At 35.9% G+C, this 20,364-nt stretch overlaps 1 protein-coding gene across 1 annotated transcript in view; it reads left to right on the top strand.

Annotated features, from left to right (window-relative positions):
* The window catches only part of LOC23687834 (tachykinin-like peptides receptor 86C), a 468,956-nt gene that overhangs the window by 413,868 nt on the left and 34,724 nt on the right, over positions 1-20,364 (top strand). Inside the window, exons 8-9 of the mRNA XM_021857584.1 lie at positions 11,319-11,515; positions 13,192-13,325. Coding sequence (XP_021713276.1) covers positions 11,319-11,515; positions 13,192-13,325 — 331 coding nt within the window. The remainder of the gene's footprint in view (positions 1-11,318; positions 11,516-13,191; positions 13,326-20,364) is intronic.

The following is a 20,364-nucleotide window of genomic DNA, read 5'->3' as shown; positions in this document are numbered from 1 at the left end:
CATTTTTTTTTATTAGTTTCATTCCAAACATTACATTCATTTCCTATATCTAAGTGTTCTGTGTTAGACAACACTATCATCCTAATTTGGTTAAACAAATTTAATATTTTATTAACATTTTGTTAACAACATATTACATTACATTTGCCGTAGCAGCTCAGATTTTTTACAGGTGAGTTGATTTCACCTGCTTATAAGAGAAAAAAAAAACGCTTTGAATATACTTAACCTAACTTAACCTAAACATATAACGCATTAATCGTGGCAATCGAACGATTTTTGCCTGAAATTATTAATAATTGTATTTGACATTTGTTCCAATGTTTTAACATTGGATATTCTATATAACTCATTGGTACTATACCAGGGAGGAAGCCTCAGAATCATTTCCAAAATTTTATTTTGAATTCTCTGCAGAGCTTTCTTCCTGGTATTACAACAGCTAGTCCATATTGGTACAGCATACAACATGGCTGGCCTGAAAATTTGTTTGAATATCAAAAGCTTGTTCTTAAAACAAAGTTTTGATTTTCTATTAATAAGGGGATAGAGACATTTTACATATTTATTACATTTGGCTTGAATGCCCTCAATGTGATTTTTGAAAGTTAAATTCTTATCTAGCATGAACCCTAGATACTTAACTTCATCTGACCAATGTATTGGAACCCCTCTCATCGTAACAACATGTCTACTTGAAGGTTTCAAATAAAGAGCTTTTGGTTATGTGGGAATATTATTAGTTGAGTTTCGGAAGCATTAGGAGAAATCTTCCATTTTTGCAAGTATGAAGAAAAAATATCCAAACTTTTTTGCAATTGGCTACAGATGACACACAGATTTCGTCCTTTGGCGGAGAGGTCTGTGTCATCCGCAAACATGGATTTTGGACATCCCTGAGGTAACTCAGGTAAGTTAGATGTGAAAATATTATATAAAATTGGTCCCAAAATGCTTCCTTGGGGAACACCAGCTCTTACAGGAAGTCTTCCAGATCAAGAGTTCTGATAATTAACCTGAAGTGTACGATTTGACAGATAACTTTGAATTATTTTAACAATGTATGTTGGAAAATTAAAGTTTTTCAATTTTACAATCAAACCTTCATGCCAAACACTGTCGAATGCTTTTTCTATGTCTAGAAGAGCAAGACCAGTGGAATAGCCTTCAGATTTGTTGGAACGAATCAAATTTGCTACACGTAAAAGTTGATGAGTGGTCGAATGTCCATGGCGGAATCCGAACTGTTCATTGGCAAAAATTGAATTTTCGTTGATGTGGGCCATCATTCTGTCCAAAATAACCCTTTCAAAAAGTTTACTGATGGAGGAAAGCAAACTGATTGGACGATAGCTAGAAGCTTCTGCAGGATTTTTGTCTGGTTTTAAAATTGGAACAACCTTAGCATTTTTCCGTTTGTCTGGAAAATATGCTAATTGAAAACATTTGTTAAATATATCAACTAAGAATGATAAGCTACTTTCTGGAAGTTTCTTGATGAGGATGTAAAAAATTCCATCATCGCCAGGAGCTTTCATATTTTTGAATTTTTTAAAAATAGTTCTCACTTCTTCCAAATCAGTCTCCCAGGCATTTTCGAAAACGTTCTCTTGATTGAGAATATTTTCGAAGTCCTGAGTAACTTGATTTTCAATTGGACTAGTAAGTCCTAAATTCAAATGGGGCGCACTTTCAAACTGCATAGCAAGTTTTTGAGCTTTTTCGCAATTAGTTAGTAATAATTTGTTTTCCTCTTTCCAAGCCGGTATTGGCTTCTGAGGTTTTTTCAAGATTTTAGATAATTTCCAAAAGGGCTTAGAGCCAGGGTCCAATTGAGAAATTTTATTTTCAAAATTTTTGTTTCTTAAATCTGCAAAACGTTTCTTGATTTCTTTCTGCAAATCCTGCCATATAATTTTCATAGCAGGATCACGAGTGCGTTGAAATTGCTTTCTCCTCACGTTTTTAAGACGGACCAAGAGTTTAATCTAATTTTTTAGTTTTTTAATTTATTAATGAAATTTCAATCGGTTTTCTGCACATCGTTCGACTAGTATTGTACAATGTTGTGATAATAAAAATTCTCCAGAATAATTGAATTTCAAACGATTAGAAACGATGATTTTTGGAGGTTATCAAAATCAGTAATTGTTAGACATTGGCTGGGAAATTCGACAATTAATTTTGTTTATTTTCAAAAAAGGCTTGTTCTTCGAAAGCATCATCAGTCAGAAGCCTGATAGAAAAAATCAAGTTATTTTTGTAATAACAGCTTTAGAGAAATAATAAAATCATTTTCCCCGATATTTTTAGAGAAAACTATTTTAAATTTGAAGGGAACTGATATGAGTAGATTTTTTTGGTTTAAAGTACGTCCTGACGGAAGTCCTAATATAGTATTAATATGAAAAATAACTCACGCCTTCATAGAGTTACTTATTTAATCCCCACGTCTCATTTAAAGCACAATAGAAAATCTATTGCTTTATTATTAGAAGACCTTTCAAAGTACATTGACAATCAAAATTGGCAACACTGCTGTAATAAAATCGATTTTATTTTCCACACATTATTTTCATAATATGTTATTCTGAGATTACCAATTGAAATATTCGGAGAAATCATTTACAATTTGCTGTAGATCCATAAATATGCGTACATGGTTTTGAAAGTATGAGACTTTTCAGTAAAACTACCATAAACAGTAAAATTTGTACTTAACACTTTGGTTTAAACGCATGATTTTGCTCTCGTTTGTACAAATATAGTTTCTATAGTAAACCAAACTAGTTTCGAACATGCTGTTTACTTTTCTCTTTTGCTGGGAGTGAAAGGATGATGTATCAGCAAATTTGGCCATAAATGGGTAAATCACTAAATTTACCTAATGTCAGAGAGTGGTGAAATATAAATGATTTTGTTTAAGCAATACTTTTAGTAGAATAATAAAGAATACGAAGGTACAATTTGTTTATAAACATAAGGATTTTTGTTTTGCGAAAAATAATGTTAAACTTTGACAGACAGCTTTTCTTAGGAGTTTTTGGAAAAACTATTTAACTCTTCAACCAAAAGCATTTTCTAAGATCATATATTTTCATAGCATTGTAGAATAATAGTTGATCGATGCACAGAAAACCGATTTCGATTTCATCAAAAAATAAAAAAGATATAGCATAAACAAAGTGTCCACTTTATAAAATGAACAGTCCTTAATCACGTATTTAAATTTTACTTCTCATTTTGGAATTGCAATGCTCCTGGCTTCAACAATGGAATTTGCTAAAGTTTTAAGAGCATTGTCAATATCAAGTTTTGATTGTAAAGAAATGTTAACATCAAGATTAGAGTCAATATATATTTTATATGTATTCCAGTCAGCTCGTAAATAATTAAAAGTTGAGCTGATTGGATTGAGAATCGCTTCATGAGCTATTTGAAATGTAACAGGGATATGATCAGAATCAAAATCAGCATGAGTAACTAATTGGCTACATAGATGATTAGAGTCGGTTAAGACCAAGTCAATCGTAGATGGATTTCTAGAAGAGGAAAAACATGTAGGGCTATCAGGGTATTGAATTGAGAAATATCCTGAAGAGCACTCATCAAATAAAGTTCTTCCGTTGGAATTACTTGAAGAATTATTCCATGACCGATGTTTGGCATTAAAGTTACCAATGACAAAAAAATTTGACTTATTGCGAGTCAATTTTCGCAAGTCAGTTTGAAGCAAATTAACTTGCTGTCCAGAGCATTGAAAAGGCAAATAGGCAGCTATGAAAGTTTATTTACCAAACTGTGTTTCAACAGAAACACCTAAAGTTTCAAAAAATTAAGTTTCAAATGACGAAAACAGTTGATGTTTTATACGCCTATGAATGATGATTGCAACTACCCACATGTCCCATCAAGTCGATCATTACGATAAACAAAATAGTTAGGAGCTCTTTTGAGTTTAGATCCAGGTTTCAAAAACTTTTCAGTAATAACTGCTATTTGCACGTTATTAGGTGTAAGAAAATGAAACAGCTCGTCCTCTTTACCATTCAGAGAACGAGCATTCCAATTTTAAATATTTAAATTATTATTTGGATCCATTAAAGAAACGTATTCCAATAACAATTTGATTAGTCAATTTTACTCCTATGTGGGCTGCTTCAGTCATAGTGGTGGCTTTGAGCATTGCATCAATCATTAGATGCAATTGTTCAGTTAGGGCCGGTTTCTTCACCTTCGCTTAAGCCGTAAACCACGTTTACCCATACGATTAAACCAGGTTTAAGGCCTAAGCGGTGGTGAAGAAACCGCTTATTAGAAAATTAAAATCAGAGGCAGACATGTCACTTGAAGTGGGTACATCTGTCCCATTAGAATTTTCGGTAGACGAAGAAGTGGAGTAGATGTTACCTGTGGCGGTAGGGTTTTTCCATTTGATTTGAAACAAGTAGAATGGGTACTCATAGTACGAATAGGGGAGTTCAAATTACCTGCTAAGATATCAGCAAAGGATTTACCGTGGGTAGATACATTCGAAATTGAAAGATTCGAACGGCTACCCGACGGATTAAAATTAGTTTGTGAATGTGCATGATTATGATCTTCCTGGTGGGTATGATTCCTAATCAAGCGATCGTTAACTGAAAAATGAGCATTGTTCGATACACTACCAGGCAAATTCCGGAAACGACCGTTATCGTAACGGATATTATCTTTCATCTGCCTGGCACGAGCCACAACGACTCTCCTTCGCGAAGGGCATTCCCAAAAATTTGACTTATGATTAGCCTCACAATTACAGCATATAAACTTGGTGGTATCTTCCTTCACTGGACAGACGTCCTTGGCATGAGAAGAACCTCAGCAAATCATGCATTTAGCATCCATGCGGTGATTTTGTGTACCATGACCCCATTTTTTGCACCGACGACACTGAGTGGGGTTCTGGTAATTTCCTCCAGGTTTCTGGAAATGTTCCAATGTCACACGGACATCGAACATAAGTTTTGCTTTTTCTAAAGCTTTAATATGATTTAGTTCTTTTTTGTTAAAGTGAACTAAATAATATTCTTGAGAATGTCCTTTCCGAACAATCCCATATTGGGTACTCTTTTTCATAATGATTACTTGGACTGGGATAAATCCAAGTAAATCATTTATTCCATTTTTGATCTCTTCAAGACGACTTTGAACAAACGTTCAGTTTTGTCCTCATAAGTAAAAAAATTGTGCTTCTTCTCTTCAAGATGTCTGAGAAGAAGTTCGTGATCTTTAAGAGTTTCCGGCAAAACGTGATTTGGAAGGAAACCTTGATTCCCCTAATGGAGTTCAAGATCTCCTGCCTAAATCCCCCAAGTTCGGAACAACTGACCACGATACGCGGCACTCTTTGTTTCCTCACTTGAATCAAAGAGCCTGGGCTAGAGGCTGCCTTGATTCGGTGTTCGGAAAATTTGTCTACAGCATCGAACGGATTGCTTATTTCGATACAATTATTCATTCCACCATTGAAAGAAAGTTCGCATTCCGAGGAAACGTCCTTTCTTCCATGCTTGCCACGTTTAGTGACAACTTTAAATCCCACTTTTTTGGAAGGAAGTTGTGAATTCAGAGATTCACCCTTCCTTTTGTTTGTTGTTGATACCATGTTTAGTGAATAAACGAAAGAAGACGTGACCTTCGAGAGACCAAGACGGTGTCCAAGAAGGATTACCACCGCTAGCTTTCGCCGACGGGTCCAACGAAAAATCGAAGGCACGGGTCCAAACAAGGATCGTAAAGGGATCAATAGTAGAACAATAGTACTGAAAACTACTGTTTTAGTAGCACGTTTTTAACTTTAGCACTGAAAAGCACTGTTTTATTGCTTTATGTAGTTTTTAAGACAACTTCCAAGAGCAGAGAAAATTCGTGTAACACGCACTGAATACAAATCTATCTTCATCTTGATCTTCGGCCACCATACATGCGTTTTCATCATTCTGCACTGGCAGAATAAAGCATTCTGAAACACATAGGGGTTTCGTCTAAATCGAGGGTGGCGAATGGGCAAATTTCCCCAAATTCCCAGAATTGCAGAAAGATTTCTGCACATTTTCTTCGAAGAATACCTGGATTGCTTTATTCGGGATAACTATTGGTTTTGCAAGCAAGGTGAAAGCGTTTATATACGATATCAGTTCGGGTCGCCTAAGATTTTTTCCTGTATTCACATTTAAGTATGTGAGACTAGACAGGAGAGACTTGACAGGATTGCTGAACTTTTTTAAAGGTTTTTCAAATAGAATAATGATCTATTGTTGATTTACCTTGATTCGTCAATAACATAAACTTTTTTTCTATTGAGCAGCGAATGTTTTCGTTTCCCCGCCAAATTCAAAGGCACAAACAACACCAGATGGCACGAACAGAATAATTAAAACTGAGACTCTTGCTTTTTATCATCCGTTTCTATTCCTTTCAAGTTACATTATCCCAGATGCAGCACTGGATTGCCAGAGCAATTCAAAACTCCTGAAAAGGTGTGCAAAAAAAAATCAATTACTGGGAATTGAATTTCCTTGTTTCACTTGCAGCCACGTAACTATCTATTAGCAACCTGAACCGTTCGAATTTTCAACCCTTTTCCCGGCACCTTTCCCAACAATGGAATAGGGGAAGATGGCTTCAAATGGCAACTTAAGCGTATTTCCTGAGAAATGATAAAGTTTTACAAGAAACTTGTAATGTTTACAATATTTCCTTTTGCCGAATCACATATTTTTCTAGAAGAACATGTTTTCGAATATGATTATTATTGTTCCACTTCCTTTTAATTCTTTCCACCCGATAAGTATTGGAAAACTTATTATCATTTCCAATAAAATAACAACTGAACCATTTTGCACCGTGAGTGCATGACAAACGATTATACCCTAAAGCGGAACGAACGGGCTGCAGCATGCACGAAGTTCATCGATTTTAATTGGACTTCAATTTGCACTTAGGCGTGCAGAAATCGAATCGTTAGGGAATTGTTCTTCCGATGTCAGAAGTTTCAACTAGACTGCGGCGCGAAAAAAAAGTTAATTTTGGCACCGAAGTTGAAAGATGATTTGGTTCCAAACTGGATTACCCATCGGATGAGAAAGTTTGTTCGGAACACCAATTACAAGCAGACGGCTCATTTGCTAATGTTTCTTCCGAGGGATTATTTTCAAAAGTTCGACATGAATACTGAGTAAGGCTGTTGATGTCACTAAAGAAAAATGCCTGCCAGGTCAAACCTAATTAGGCTTCTGAAGCTTTAATTAGCTCATCCGTCTTTCGTTACCATCGCAGACGGTAAGGAGATATCAGAAGATGTGTTAGGAAAACACGGTGCCAAATTACTGCAATTAGATCACACGTAGTAACAATCATCACTTTTCATTCCTTGGAATCTATTTCTGTTTTTTTTTTGAAAGCTGAGCAGAGGCGTTGCCAGGTTTGACATCTTCCAGTGGAATCACGGTCAATCTTTTTCACTTTGCATAGTGTAAATGCGAAAAGTTATTCGTGTACAGTCTAGAATAGGTTACCAACTGGTGAGCTCGTTACATGCTTATGATAACACATTTTCATGGTCACAACGTTACATTTATGTAATTTTCAAATAAACTCACTACACTAAAACCCATATTCCTGTTTCAGATAATTTTAATTTTAATGACATTCCTTTTCATTCATCATAATGAATGTCGACGTATTTTCTTAATCTTCTACGAATACCTTTTTACCACGAGATAAAAATGCAAAACTAGTTTTAAGTAAGAGTGGTACTTTCCTTACTTATCCATGGATCGCATCACCGACGAAAGGTGCTGCCCAGATCTATATCCTTCCTCACTAATAAACACCCCTCCCATGGAGATGGTGGAGATGCAAAGGAATTATCGGTCTGTGTAAGCAACAATCATTACACACTAACATTCCTTCCCCTTTCCTACTGACTGTAAGGACTTGGCCGGCGCCGTCATTGATCAATAATATAAGACCTGCTGGGGCCTTCCTTAGCCGAGTGGTAAGAGTCCGCGGCTACAAAGCAAAGCCATGCTGAAGGTGTCTGGATTCAATTCCCGGTCGGTCCAGGATCTCTTCGTAATGCAAATTTCCTTGAATTCCCTGGGCATAAAGTGTAATCGTACCTGCCACACGATATACGAATGCGAAAATGGCAACTTTGGCAAAGAAAGCTCTCAGTTAGTAAGTGTGGAAGTGCTCATGAGAACTCTAAGCTGAGAAGCAGGCTTCGTCCCAGTGAGCTACGTTAATGCCAAGAAGAAGAAATAATCAACTCATCTCCTAGTAGCTCAATGCAATGCTTCCTCTTAGTTCTTAGTTTCCTGATTTTTTTCTACCAGTGCCTGATGGGTCTCGATTGGCCAGAAAGGCGGGAACATTCCAAGTGCTTGAATGCGGCTATTAATGGGATAATCGGATAGGATAATTAATTCATTTCGCCAATAACATGGTCGGTAGCAGTTGCATTGGACTCTGTAAAATTCGCTTCCAGGTGAGAGAACGTACTAATGGCCATTTAATGTCATGATAAATGAAGCTGAATGCACGGCTCTCGGCAACCTGGGGCTCGTTCCCACAGGTTGGAATCACGTGTAGTAATGCAGGATTACGTTTAATTTTGCTGTAAAAAATGTTGTCGTCGACAATTTAAAGCACTCTGTATTTCCTTTTCACTATGTCGTATGAAACAGCTAACAAGAATCGATTCAAAACACAGATGTTTGAAAAGCGAAGTGTGGAACTATTTTTCGCATTCAAATAACACACTTGGGTGCACTTCCTATATAGAGGGAGTAGCTATTGATCGTGACAAAACGTGACAGAAGATGGAAAAATATCTTTATTCACATGACACATACCTTTTCAAAAATATTGTAAACATCGATTGAACACATGGGCGTAGCCTGGTTTTCCATAAGATAGGCCATTAATGCTAAGTAGCCCGTCATTCGTTTTGGCAACAATGATGACTTTTTAGCTTGCATTTCAAAGTGATAATACTCAATCTTGATAGTTTATATTGACTTGAAAAAAGTATCACTTCACACGCTAACATGCATAAAGCATGCTGATACTTTTTCAGCTGTGTCAGTTCAAAACCATCTGATTTTCTTTAATTCGAAATCGTGAGATGAATTAGCAACAATCATCAACAACGCGTACAAATTTCAATGACGGCCTACTTCACCTTAAAGTTAATTCACAATAAAATATCACGCAAAAAAGCCCATATGATGATGATGATGATGATGATGATGACTTTTTCACAATGCATTTTATTGATAGAGTGGACAAGAGGGTGGATGTGGTTGCTGAAGTCAAAGCTCAAATGGGTCGACCGCGAAGTACAGTTTATCCATTTGAGGGGAAAATAACTATCGAAATGTCAAATTTTAACTAATAGTTAAACGAATTAGCAGGGATTGAATCCTGAGAAAATTGAGAGAATCTCTCACGTATCGCTCTCTGTAACTATCATAACATGCTGCACATTACGAGAGACTGTTTATCGTATACTGCTACAACTTTGATCAGATTGGGGGGATAGTAGTGCATGATAAAACCCCTCTAAACATGCTCCAAGCCTGGGGGACACTATTGCTATTGGAAGTTCGTGGATTGTTTATCGTGCCAGTAAAGAAAAACACATATCCCCAACGGTAAACAAGTGAGAAAAATGGATTTTATCATCGCTCTCTCTTTGGGGCTCTCGCTCGCTGCTTCCATTTATCAGACTTGTTACACCTTGCGATACAATGACGATCGTGGACCGCAACAGATGGGATGTTTTTCTTTGCTTGCTTTGATCGTGCTTCATACTCAAATGAGAGCGAATTCTGCAATGCCTGCGAATTAGTGAAACGGTTCACAGCCTTAAAAGGAATCTTTTGAGCGTGCTTTTGATTGACAGTTAAAAAGAGAATGAGCGGAAAAAACGATTTGAGCTTCATCGCGTGGTCGAGAACTCGAGAAGTCAGTTTAATGAACGATTTTGTCGCGGATGGTTGTGCTGGTTCAAACCCAGCTCATGTTTATTCGGCCGATGGCGGAAATACTGGATCATAGCGGCCCATGATGAGTTTCAATGTACAGAGCCTAAATGCTCATGCAATGGATATTGCTCCAGACCAAAGCACTGGACTCTCACGATCGAAGCACCCGAGCTATCAAACATCTAATCTACTGGAGGAGTTTGGCGAACTACAGATGCAGCCAGAAACCGATCACCCAACCAAGCAACACAAGGAAGCAACGACCAAACAAACAAACTCAATCATCTGGCATTATTCCTGGAACACCAAACACTGGTTCTCGGAACCACAGAACGACAAATGGTTTTTTTTTCAGGACTACCAAAATGAGTCCGAAAAGAGTTAACTTCTGAAAACTTCATCCGATCAATAACAACACAAAACAAGTACACTTACAAATTCATACACATAACAAATCAAATTATTATAAATCGTTGTTCTACGTCAAACCTGCGGTAATGTAACAAACATTACCGACCCCAATTTTTTTTCCTACAAAAACAAATGTTTTTTCTTGCGTCTAGCGCAAAAATATCGAAAACCCGTTTTTGACGTAATTTAACGTGTTGAAATACTGTTAAATGAGCGGTGAATGGCGTCCTTACGGTATGTGTTCTCGAAATTTTGCAGGTAAAAACCTTTGACACCGCTGGGAAACCCCAATCAGACATTATTGCGTCCCTATAATGGACCACCGTTGTGCACAATATATGTTTGTCATGGAGAACGACAGCCACGGGAACTATTACAATCAATTTCTATGCAAACGAAGTGAACACTACCACCGTCACCGTATGGGCTGTCGTACGGTTTATGGATATTATCTGTTTTTATCACATCTGAAGTACACTGCTTGTATGCACACCAGAGAATAGTTCGAATAACAGACGTCATACAGACTATGGAGACCATCGATGGAATTCGATTTCATTTGTTCATAATGAATAACAAATAACCGTAACCGAACGCATCGGATGATTCAATTTGCAGAAAAAATCTTATTAGTCATCGGCATTTGTGTTCCACGTAAGGACGCATGGAGCATCCATTAAATGCGTCATGTGGAAATTGGCTATTTGATTCTGATAAGCAACCCTTGCAAAATTTGCATGCATCGTCACGTTTTGCTGGACTCCCCCTACCTCCTTATAGGGTGACGTAATTAATTGCCAACCCCTAATATCCATGAACCTGTGAACCATAAGGTTTGCTGATTTGCAATGTTTCTCTCTTTTTTACCTGCAGGTTGTCAGAATGTTCATCATCGTGGTGACCATCTTCGCCATCTGTTGGCTACCATATCATCTGTTTTTCGTGTACGCCTATCACAACAACCAGATGACATCGTCCAGTTACGTCCAGCAGCTTTACCTGGGGTTCTACTGGCTGGCGATGTCCAACGCGATGGTCAATCCGATCATCTACTATTGGATGAATAGCCGGTTAGTAGTGTTGCTGCCAATGGTTGGGTGACAAAATGTCGAAAGACAAAATGTCGAATGCCAAAATGTCGAATTCCAAAACGTCGAAAGGACAAAACGTCGAAGGGACAAAACGTCGAAAGGACATAACGTCGAAAGACAAAATGTCGAATGCCAAAACGCCGAAAGCTAAAATGTCCAAAGGACAAAACGTCGAAGGGACAAAACGTCGAAAGGACAGAACGTCGAAAGACAAAATGTCGATTGCCAAAACGTCGTAAAATCCAAATTCAAAATAAAGTTTTTGGAAATTAAAGCAGGGAATTTTTTTTCGCAGTGTTATCACTTTTATATTATAATAATTAGCTTGTCTTGGAAGAGATTACAAAAATCAAATGACAGTAACCAAAACTTGTCGGAATAAATTAAATGTTTTATATTAAATAGGTCATGAAATAATTATTGGAGAGACATTGATGAGAGCATGTGCTACTTTTACTCAAACTTTGAAACGGCAAATGCGAGGAGTGTGTTTTGAAATAAAACTATCAATTTGCATTGTTCTGTATTGTATTATGGTGTTTATACGATATGGTTATATACATTTATTCTCTACATAAAAAAACAATGCGGTAGAAGTCTGTTCTGTAGTACATTTCGAAAAACTTACTGGATATACTGATGAAGAATTTCTGTTTCCAAAAAGTAAAACAATAAATCGATTCAATTTGTTCTAATGTGATAAAAGAATTAGTAATTTTTAATAAATAAATAAATTACTAATTGTCAAACACTCAGTTGTAAATTTGATGAAATTGCTGCCACTAATTTGTTGAAAGAATGAGTGTACTTTACAAGAATAAACAATACACTATTTATCAAGAGATAGCATAACCAGTAGCAAATAAAAATTACTTTCAAATAATTGCTGTATAGATTTTAGAGAAGCTAGTGCACAAAATGAATGAAATGAAATGAAAGGGTATTCTCTACTCGAGTACAGAGTTTAATATTGTAAAAACTTATAGCAATGTTATTCAGGAAAAAGGTTTGAATGAAGGTTGTAATGAAGTTTGCGTAGAATATTCGTCATATCCAGCTCGACAGCCTGTGTTGTGCCTGGTATCCTTTGGAAGACTTGGGATTATTGAAGGTATTAGTTTGATTATCTATATTCGTGCCTAGGATCGGTAACTGTCATGTAACTGACCAACTGATAGAGGGTCCTGAAATGCTCGAGAGTTGAGTTAACGGAAAAGTCGTGTGAGACGCTCGTTCATACTTCGATCATATCTACTTTTACCTTTGGCTTCATTTTAACGCTTGTTCTCGAAGTGATGCACTGCTTCTCCTCTAGATTGAAATTGGTGTAGGATTGACATTTTCCAATATAAAATGTTACTCAAAGTAAGGATGAAAATGGTAAATTTTATTGTCCCCAACGCCGTTCGCATCGCAACCAATTTTTTCCTTGGCAACGCTAGTTACGTTCAATACCAACACATTCGCTAGAAAAACGACTACTTTCGACATTTTGTCTCTTCGACGTTTTGTCCCTTTCGACGTTTTGGGATTCGACATTTTGGCATTCGACGTTTTGGGTTTCGACGTTTTGTCTTTCGACGTTTTGTCCCTAAACCGCTGCCAATAATGTTTATCAATTTCTTAAAGTGAATGTATTATCTATGTCCTTGCAGGTTTCGAATATACTTCCAGGAAATCATCTGCTTCTGCTGTTTACAGTTCCTCAATGCCCGGATGAAAGATGGTATGCCGCAGGGTGTACTGCTGAACAAAAATTCCAACTCCGAGCCGGGTCGGTACCGATCGTGTAAGTAAGGCTCCTTTCTGGCAGACATAATTTTGGACATTTCTTTACAAGAAACGTGCGGTTTATTTAATTTTAATTTTATTACACTCCAAATCACAAACGTAATATATGGCAACACTGCCACGTAATCAGTGTCGTAAAAATTCAGCCGAATGATACCCGATCAGTGCGGAAACGAACAAAAACAAACTCCGCTAGCAAGAAGCCAATCTGACTTCGAATGCGAATGCGACGAGAAAGAGAGTGGGTGCAACACACGCACACATTCAGTTTCACCCACTTTTGGTGTCATTTCAAAATTCAGTTTCACCTAGAGGCACTGAAATTGAAAATTGAATATAAAAAAATACAAATGAATTTTATATTACTGGTGTAAGAAAACGGCAATGTGATGCCTCCAGTTGATGAATCATGAGACGGATTCCATGTCAAATCGGTCAGTCACAGAACTCGACCATCTTCGATTTGGATTAAATTTTGCACATATTTTTGGTATGGTAGAATACGTATTTTCCATAGAAAAATTGATCATTTTGACTCAAGCGTAACTTTTGAAAATGGCCTATAAATTATTGCATGCTACTTATTTGAAAAATTCTAACTCCTAAACTGTTGATTTTAGAGAAAAATGTTCTATGAAGAAGTTGTATTGAACCGTTTGGACTATAAGAAAAAAATATACACTGAAAAAATATTTTACTTATTTTCATAGAAAAATCAAAAATGAAACTTAAATTTTAAATTACACAAAAACCCCATTTTTAATATTTTTTGTATTTTCACCATATAATCTTGATAGTTAAAAGATGTTTAGGACAAAGTTTCATGATGGAGAAATTTTTAATAAAAAAGTTTTTCTAAGAACAACTTTTGGTCGATTTTCAAAATTTTGATTTTTTGTCAAAATAAATACGTTCTGATGATACAGTAAGCATCTTGAAATGATTCTAAGCCATAATGATTATATGAATAATTTCTCTAAAAGTAGTCATTTTCGAATTATATCGAGTTTAATGCAAAAAATAGTGTTTAAAAATTAAAATAGGCCATTTTCATAAATTATTCGCGTTTCTCCATTAATAATAATACGTTTTCGAGAGTAAAGACCATATTTCTTTCCACTTACTTATTTTCCTTGATGGAGAATCACGAATAACAAATGAACATGGCCTATTTTAATATAGAAACAATATTTTTTGCATTAAACTCGATATAATTTGAAAACGGCTACTTCTAGAGAAATTATCCATATAATTATTATGGCTTAGAATCATTTCAAGATGCTTACTGTATCATCAGAACGTATTTATTTTGACAAAAAATCAAAATTTTGAAAATCGACCAAAAGTTGTTCTTAGAAAAAAAAAATTATTTAAAATTTCTCCATTTTGATACTTTGTCCTAAACATCTTTTAACTATCAAGATTCTATGGTGAGAATATAAAAAATATTAAAAATGGGGTTTTTGTGTAATTTAAAATTAAAGTTTTATTTTTGATTTTTCTATGAAAATAAGTAAAATATTTTTTCAGTGTATATTTTTTTCTTACAGTCCAAACGGTTCACGACAACTTCTTCATAGAACATTTTTCTCTAAAATCAACAGTTTCGGAGTTAGAATTTTTCAAATAAGTTGCATGCAATAATTTATAGGCCATTTTCAAAAGTTACGCTTGAGTCAAAATGATCAATTTTTCTATGGAAAATACGTATTCTATCATACCAAAAACATGTGCAAAATTTAATCCAAATCGAAGACTATCGAGCACGATTTTTATTTTTTTCGACTCATTCTGGATGCAATTCGTCATGATTGTCTTTTAATAAAATTTGCGGATGTTTGTGGGGTATTCTGACGGAAATGATTTTTTTCACTAGTGAAATTGAATTTGAATGTCAGTAGTGGATGAGAATTAGTGTAACAAAAGTAATTGAAAAACTGAATGCACGTTCTACCAGATTCGCGCATGTATTGTCAAACAAACATTCACACAAAGAAGAATTCAACGATGACGGAGCCTACTGAGGATCAGCGTTGTTGACTGTATATTGAAATATGCAGACACTGCACGTAATACTGTTTTGAAATGAATTAAACATTATTGAACACTACACTGACCAAGGAAGGTATAGGGTGTCTGATCCATTGACCGTGTGTGTCCAGTAATAGTGATTATGCGGTTTATAGCATAATTCAAGGTATTTTTTTATGTATTCAAAAGCATGGCCCTTGTCAAAACAACAAAAATGTGTGACAAAATCATTGTATTTAGCAAGGAAATATGAAATATTATATGATCAGAAGTTAGCGAAAACCTTTTTCACTGTAAAATGTTCTTATAATGGAGGTAGTGGTTTTATCAAAGATACAATGATTTTATCATTCAAAACTATTTTTTACGCGAAATATTAAAGAAAAGCTTTCGAGTGACGTATTCAGATATAAAAAGCAAGGTTGCGTTATTTTTGGATTACGGTAAAGGGAATTATTGAAAAGATGATGAGCGTTTGGTGATATTTATGTTATTGTTGTCGCAATTTTTTTTTCCTGTAACGTGATATCACAAACTCAGGTTGTGAATCTCATGGCAAAGGTTTGAACGATGTTTAGTCATGGTACAATAATTCTGAAGCGTATTCTCAAACATCGATAAAATTCGAAGGGTGAACATTAGGGAAATAAAAAGGATACAGGCCGTTGAATTTTCCTAGTTTAGTTCGTAACAGTACTTATGTTTGGCTGACAACGCCCATATCATCCGCGAAGCAAACAAATTGACTGGATCTGTTGGAAATCGTACCCCGGCTTTCCGCATAACACCTTCTAGCCCAATATCGACCAACAGGCACGATAATCTATTATCTTATAGTAGTACCCGGTGAGAATTAGACTATTAATCTGAAATCTTCAAACAATTTTGCCCACGTTCCATCGTCGCTCTTATAAGTCTTGTGAGATTCCCAGGAAAGCTATTCTCGTCCATGATTTCCCATAGCTCTACGCGGTCGATGCTATAGTATGCCGCTTTGTTCGAAGACGCTGTTCGGACCCATTCTTGTATGGAGTTTTGTGCTCTGGTTTTGCTTATGCGATTTCCCCTCTTCAGGGAACCCCATTCCTATTTCCTCTAATTTTTTTCCATTGCTTGCCCTATCCCTTGAGGTGAGAAGATGAAATAGGTTCATCATATGGCGATGGAACAATTCTCCCAACTGTTGAGGAACGCGCCTCTTGAATCGCTTTATGATATCTGTGAGACGGAAAAGTAATAAGTAATTAAACCATTTCGAAATATGTTCCACATCCCCCACTGTTTGATGTTAACCGAAAGCTGATGGCAGCAACGTAACTGGTGTGTTCATAAGTAGATGAAAAAACGAATTTAGTACTGTTGCGTTTGCAACTAACCTCCTTCAATCCACCAGGCCTGAAGAGGCGCAACTTACACATTTATATTCTATTCCTACTACCTACCTTTGTTACCATGTCATTCTCAACATCAGTATAGCCAAACAGTAGTGAATTAGCAAAACGTGCGTACATGGTGAGAAGTTTTCTTATAAAATAATGAAAATATGTCCTTTAATTTGTATTTATTTTCCTCTCTATTAGTTGAACAATATACTACAAACATTCTGTAATTGAATTACCCTTAAATCTAATCTAAGCTAAAGCTGTGAAAGGTAAACTTACATTCCCAACAGTTGTTTGCTAAATCTAACAAGTTACCATTACAGACTATAGTACACCCCACGTTGTGGAAACGCATTTAATCTAATTACTGAACCATGAAATGAAACACTTAACGTAAGTATATAAGGCTGAGTTTATAAGAAGTAGTGAGTCGCAATTTATTAATGAACTATGTACTTAAACAGGAAATTTCTAACCCATTCAACACCAAATAAAATGAGGTTAAAAATTCGTTTCGTTGTGTATTCAACATAGTACTTGACTCGACTAGTACACGACACTGAAGACGGCCTTACAGAGGTTTGAAGGTTGAAATACGCGTATCTGTCAAAGGATACAAACTCTAGTGGAATTAAATGGTACAGTACTAAATTCGGTTTTTTCATCTACTTATAGGTATTCTACTAAACAGCTCGAAGATTTATTATCATGATGTGTTCATGCTATGTTATCAACATTATCCATTCGCCCATCGCTTGTATCAAGGATTGTAATTTTCTGCGAACATAATCCGCTTGCGAAATTATTTCACAAATGTAAACCTTATTCCGCTGATTTCAAGTTATCGATGTTTCTCTCGTTATACTACTTCCTGATTCTGCCATAAGCAAGTGCAAATCTTCTTTAATGAGAAATTCTAGTTTTTTTTACGGAATCAGCTCCATAATGTACCACTGAATAAGGGTATGCGATATGAATATTTTCAATGGCGTTACGAAACGAAACGATATGCGGAATTTTCAAAACTAGTCGTTGCAAAACGAAAAGAATAATTAAAATGTTCCGTTAAAACCGATACGAAATTCAAATCCTCACGAAACGATTTTTTTTCTGAATATTCCGCGATTTTTTTTTTGCGTAAAGATAATTTCGGGACACAAACAAATAGGGTGACTTCTTATAGTCTTAACAGCTACTTGCAATTCGGCAGGTAGAGAGGTTAAACTTTTTATAACCCATCATATTTTGATATTTTAATTGTATTGCATGCATCTTACGGGTACACGACGTTAGCGTTAGCGTAGTTACGGTATACTTCGTAGATTGGATACTACCAATATTCATATGTCATTTGATAATCACACCCAGACTGCTTTCAGGAACAAGGTTGGGGAGTAAACCTTAGCCCGATCATGAACAATGTTACCAAAAGCATGAATATTGCTATTCCTGGCCACGTCCATCTTTACCTAACTTGGGATAAAGGAAGGAAATGTTAATGTAGCACTTACTTAATGAGAGGCCACCGACTCAGCGACACACTCATAAGTGCTACGGAAGTGGAATTTAGGAGAGGTGTGAGGTCAGGATTCGCCTGAAAAGCTAGCGATAGACACAGAGAATTTATGGTTAAGTTTTAATATTTTAATCATTTGAATGCCGGCAATCAAAATAGGAAAATATATTATATTTATAGTTTGGTTGATTACCTTTTGAGCGGTTGTGATTTTCTGCTCAGTAAACAGTAAAAAGCAGAACCGATCCCTCCAGGGTCATCGGATTGATAATAAAAAAGATTGAAACGTTTTACATCGAATACAAAAAAAAAACGGCCGCTCGAGATGCATTCATCTAATAGAAAAAAAAAAACAAATGACGTTAGCACGAAAAAAACTTCAGAAAGAGTTCCACAACGTACGACCGACAGTAACGCGTAAATCGAACAAATCGAAGGAAATGATCTAAATAAACGAGAAAAAAAATGTCGAACTACAATACAAAGTCTGCTACGTAACTACCCGAGCAGAAGAAAATAACTACTGAATACCAAATTGAGGTATTCCATACCAGATAATTTCCAATACTTACAATCTGAATGAGGTATGAATGAGCCCTGCATAAGAGGTAAAATACCTCAAATATTCTAGAATTACCAAGCTGATAATTAGCTCAAGTATTGCAATACCTAAATAATCAATGATGGATCCGTAATTGAAATGCAACGTTATATCTTTTGTTAAGGAACAAACTCACCAGATGCACTGAAAGCTCCTAGAAAGTACGTCGTGAAACTCCATCCAAAAACTAGCACTGTAGCACCAAGAACTAGTACCTTGTAAAGCACTCTTTTGGAGGTAGTCGCGCTTACTCAAGTTTGAGTAAGTTTTGCACAGAAAATGACAAACTAAAAAACTATTAGGATGGCGTAGTACCGATCGAACCACCAGCGGAATCATGGATAAAATTTATCACAAATGACGCGAAAAAAACAAACGTGACCTGAGCTCAAAACATGTCCGTTCGTGGCAAAGCCTACTGTGCTTTCCGCATCTTACGGGTGCACGACGTTAGGCATAATAGACGTTTGGCAATCCATTATGTTTGGCATAATCAACGTTAGGCATAATAGACGATAGGCATAATTTCCAGAACGAAAAAGAAAAATCGGATTTGTGGAAAGTGAGCTGATTTATTGATAATTGTTAAGGACTTTAAAGTTCAAAAGTGTGTCCTGTGCAATGCGGTTGCCTTGCAGTTGTCCTATAGTTGTGAATCCTTTGAGATCAATTTCTAGGACAAAACATGATTTAATAATCAACACAATGCTATGAAGGGCCTTTATAAGCTTTGTGGTAACTTCTGCGACCATACAGCAAAGCCATGCTGAGAAGGTATCTTAGTTCGTTTCAAAGTTGATCCAGAATCTTTTCGTCTTCTTCACTTCTTTGGCCATGGAGCATAATCGTGCTCGAGTATCGTGTACAAATAAGAATGGAAAATGGTTACATCAACAACTTTTAATTAATTATTGTGGAAGTGCTCCAAGAACACAAAGCTAAGAGTTAGTGTTGGCGCGTAATGCCAGCAATGGCAATAACGACGCTGTACATGATCTGCTGCTCATCTTTTGAGTTTGGTTGTACACATATAACTGACAAATTTTTCATCAGAATTTATCCCTTCTTTAAATTGAAGTCTGTTCTTCATAGTTATACTGACGACATAATTATTGAAGTAAGTGCTGCTAATGTTTAAATCAGATTTTTTTTCCTTCTTTTGATAATGGGCTGTTCCTTCGATACATACTAATTCAATAATTTTACGAATTTCAAAAATTTCAATATTTCTAGAAAATCATCAAAAAATTTTTGTAGAAAAGGAATTGTTCTCACTACATTACAGCAGACTCGGAATGGTAATGTAACGCCAAGAAGATTGTTGTCAAACTACCATAACATTATTGTTAAAATTAATGTCACCTATCGTAACATAAATTACTGACTTGAGTCTTGATTATTGTCTTCAAGTTAGTCATTTCCCTTCATGAATGATTTCCCTTCTTTAGAACTAATGCCATTATGTGAGAAAAGCAATTAAAAAAAATCTACATATACTATACCCACT

Source organism: Aedes aegypti, chromosome 1 (assembly GCF_002204515.2).
Source record: "Aedes aegypti strain LVP_AGWG chromosome 1, AaegL5.0 Primary Assembly, whole genome shotgun sequence".
Taxonomy (NCBI): Eukaryota; Metazoa; Arthropoda; class Insecta; order Diptera; family Culicidae; genus Aedes; species Aedes aegypti.
The sequence above is the reverse complement of the archived record's forward strand: the minus strand, read 5'-3'. Positions and strand labels throughout refer to the sequence as shown.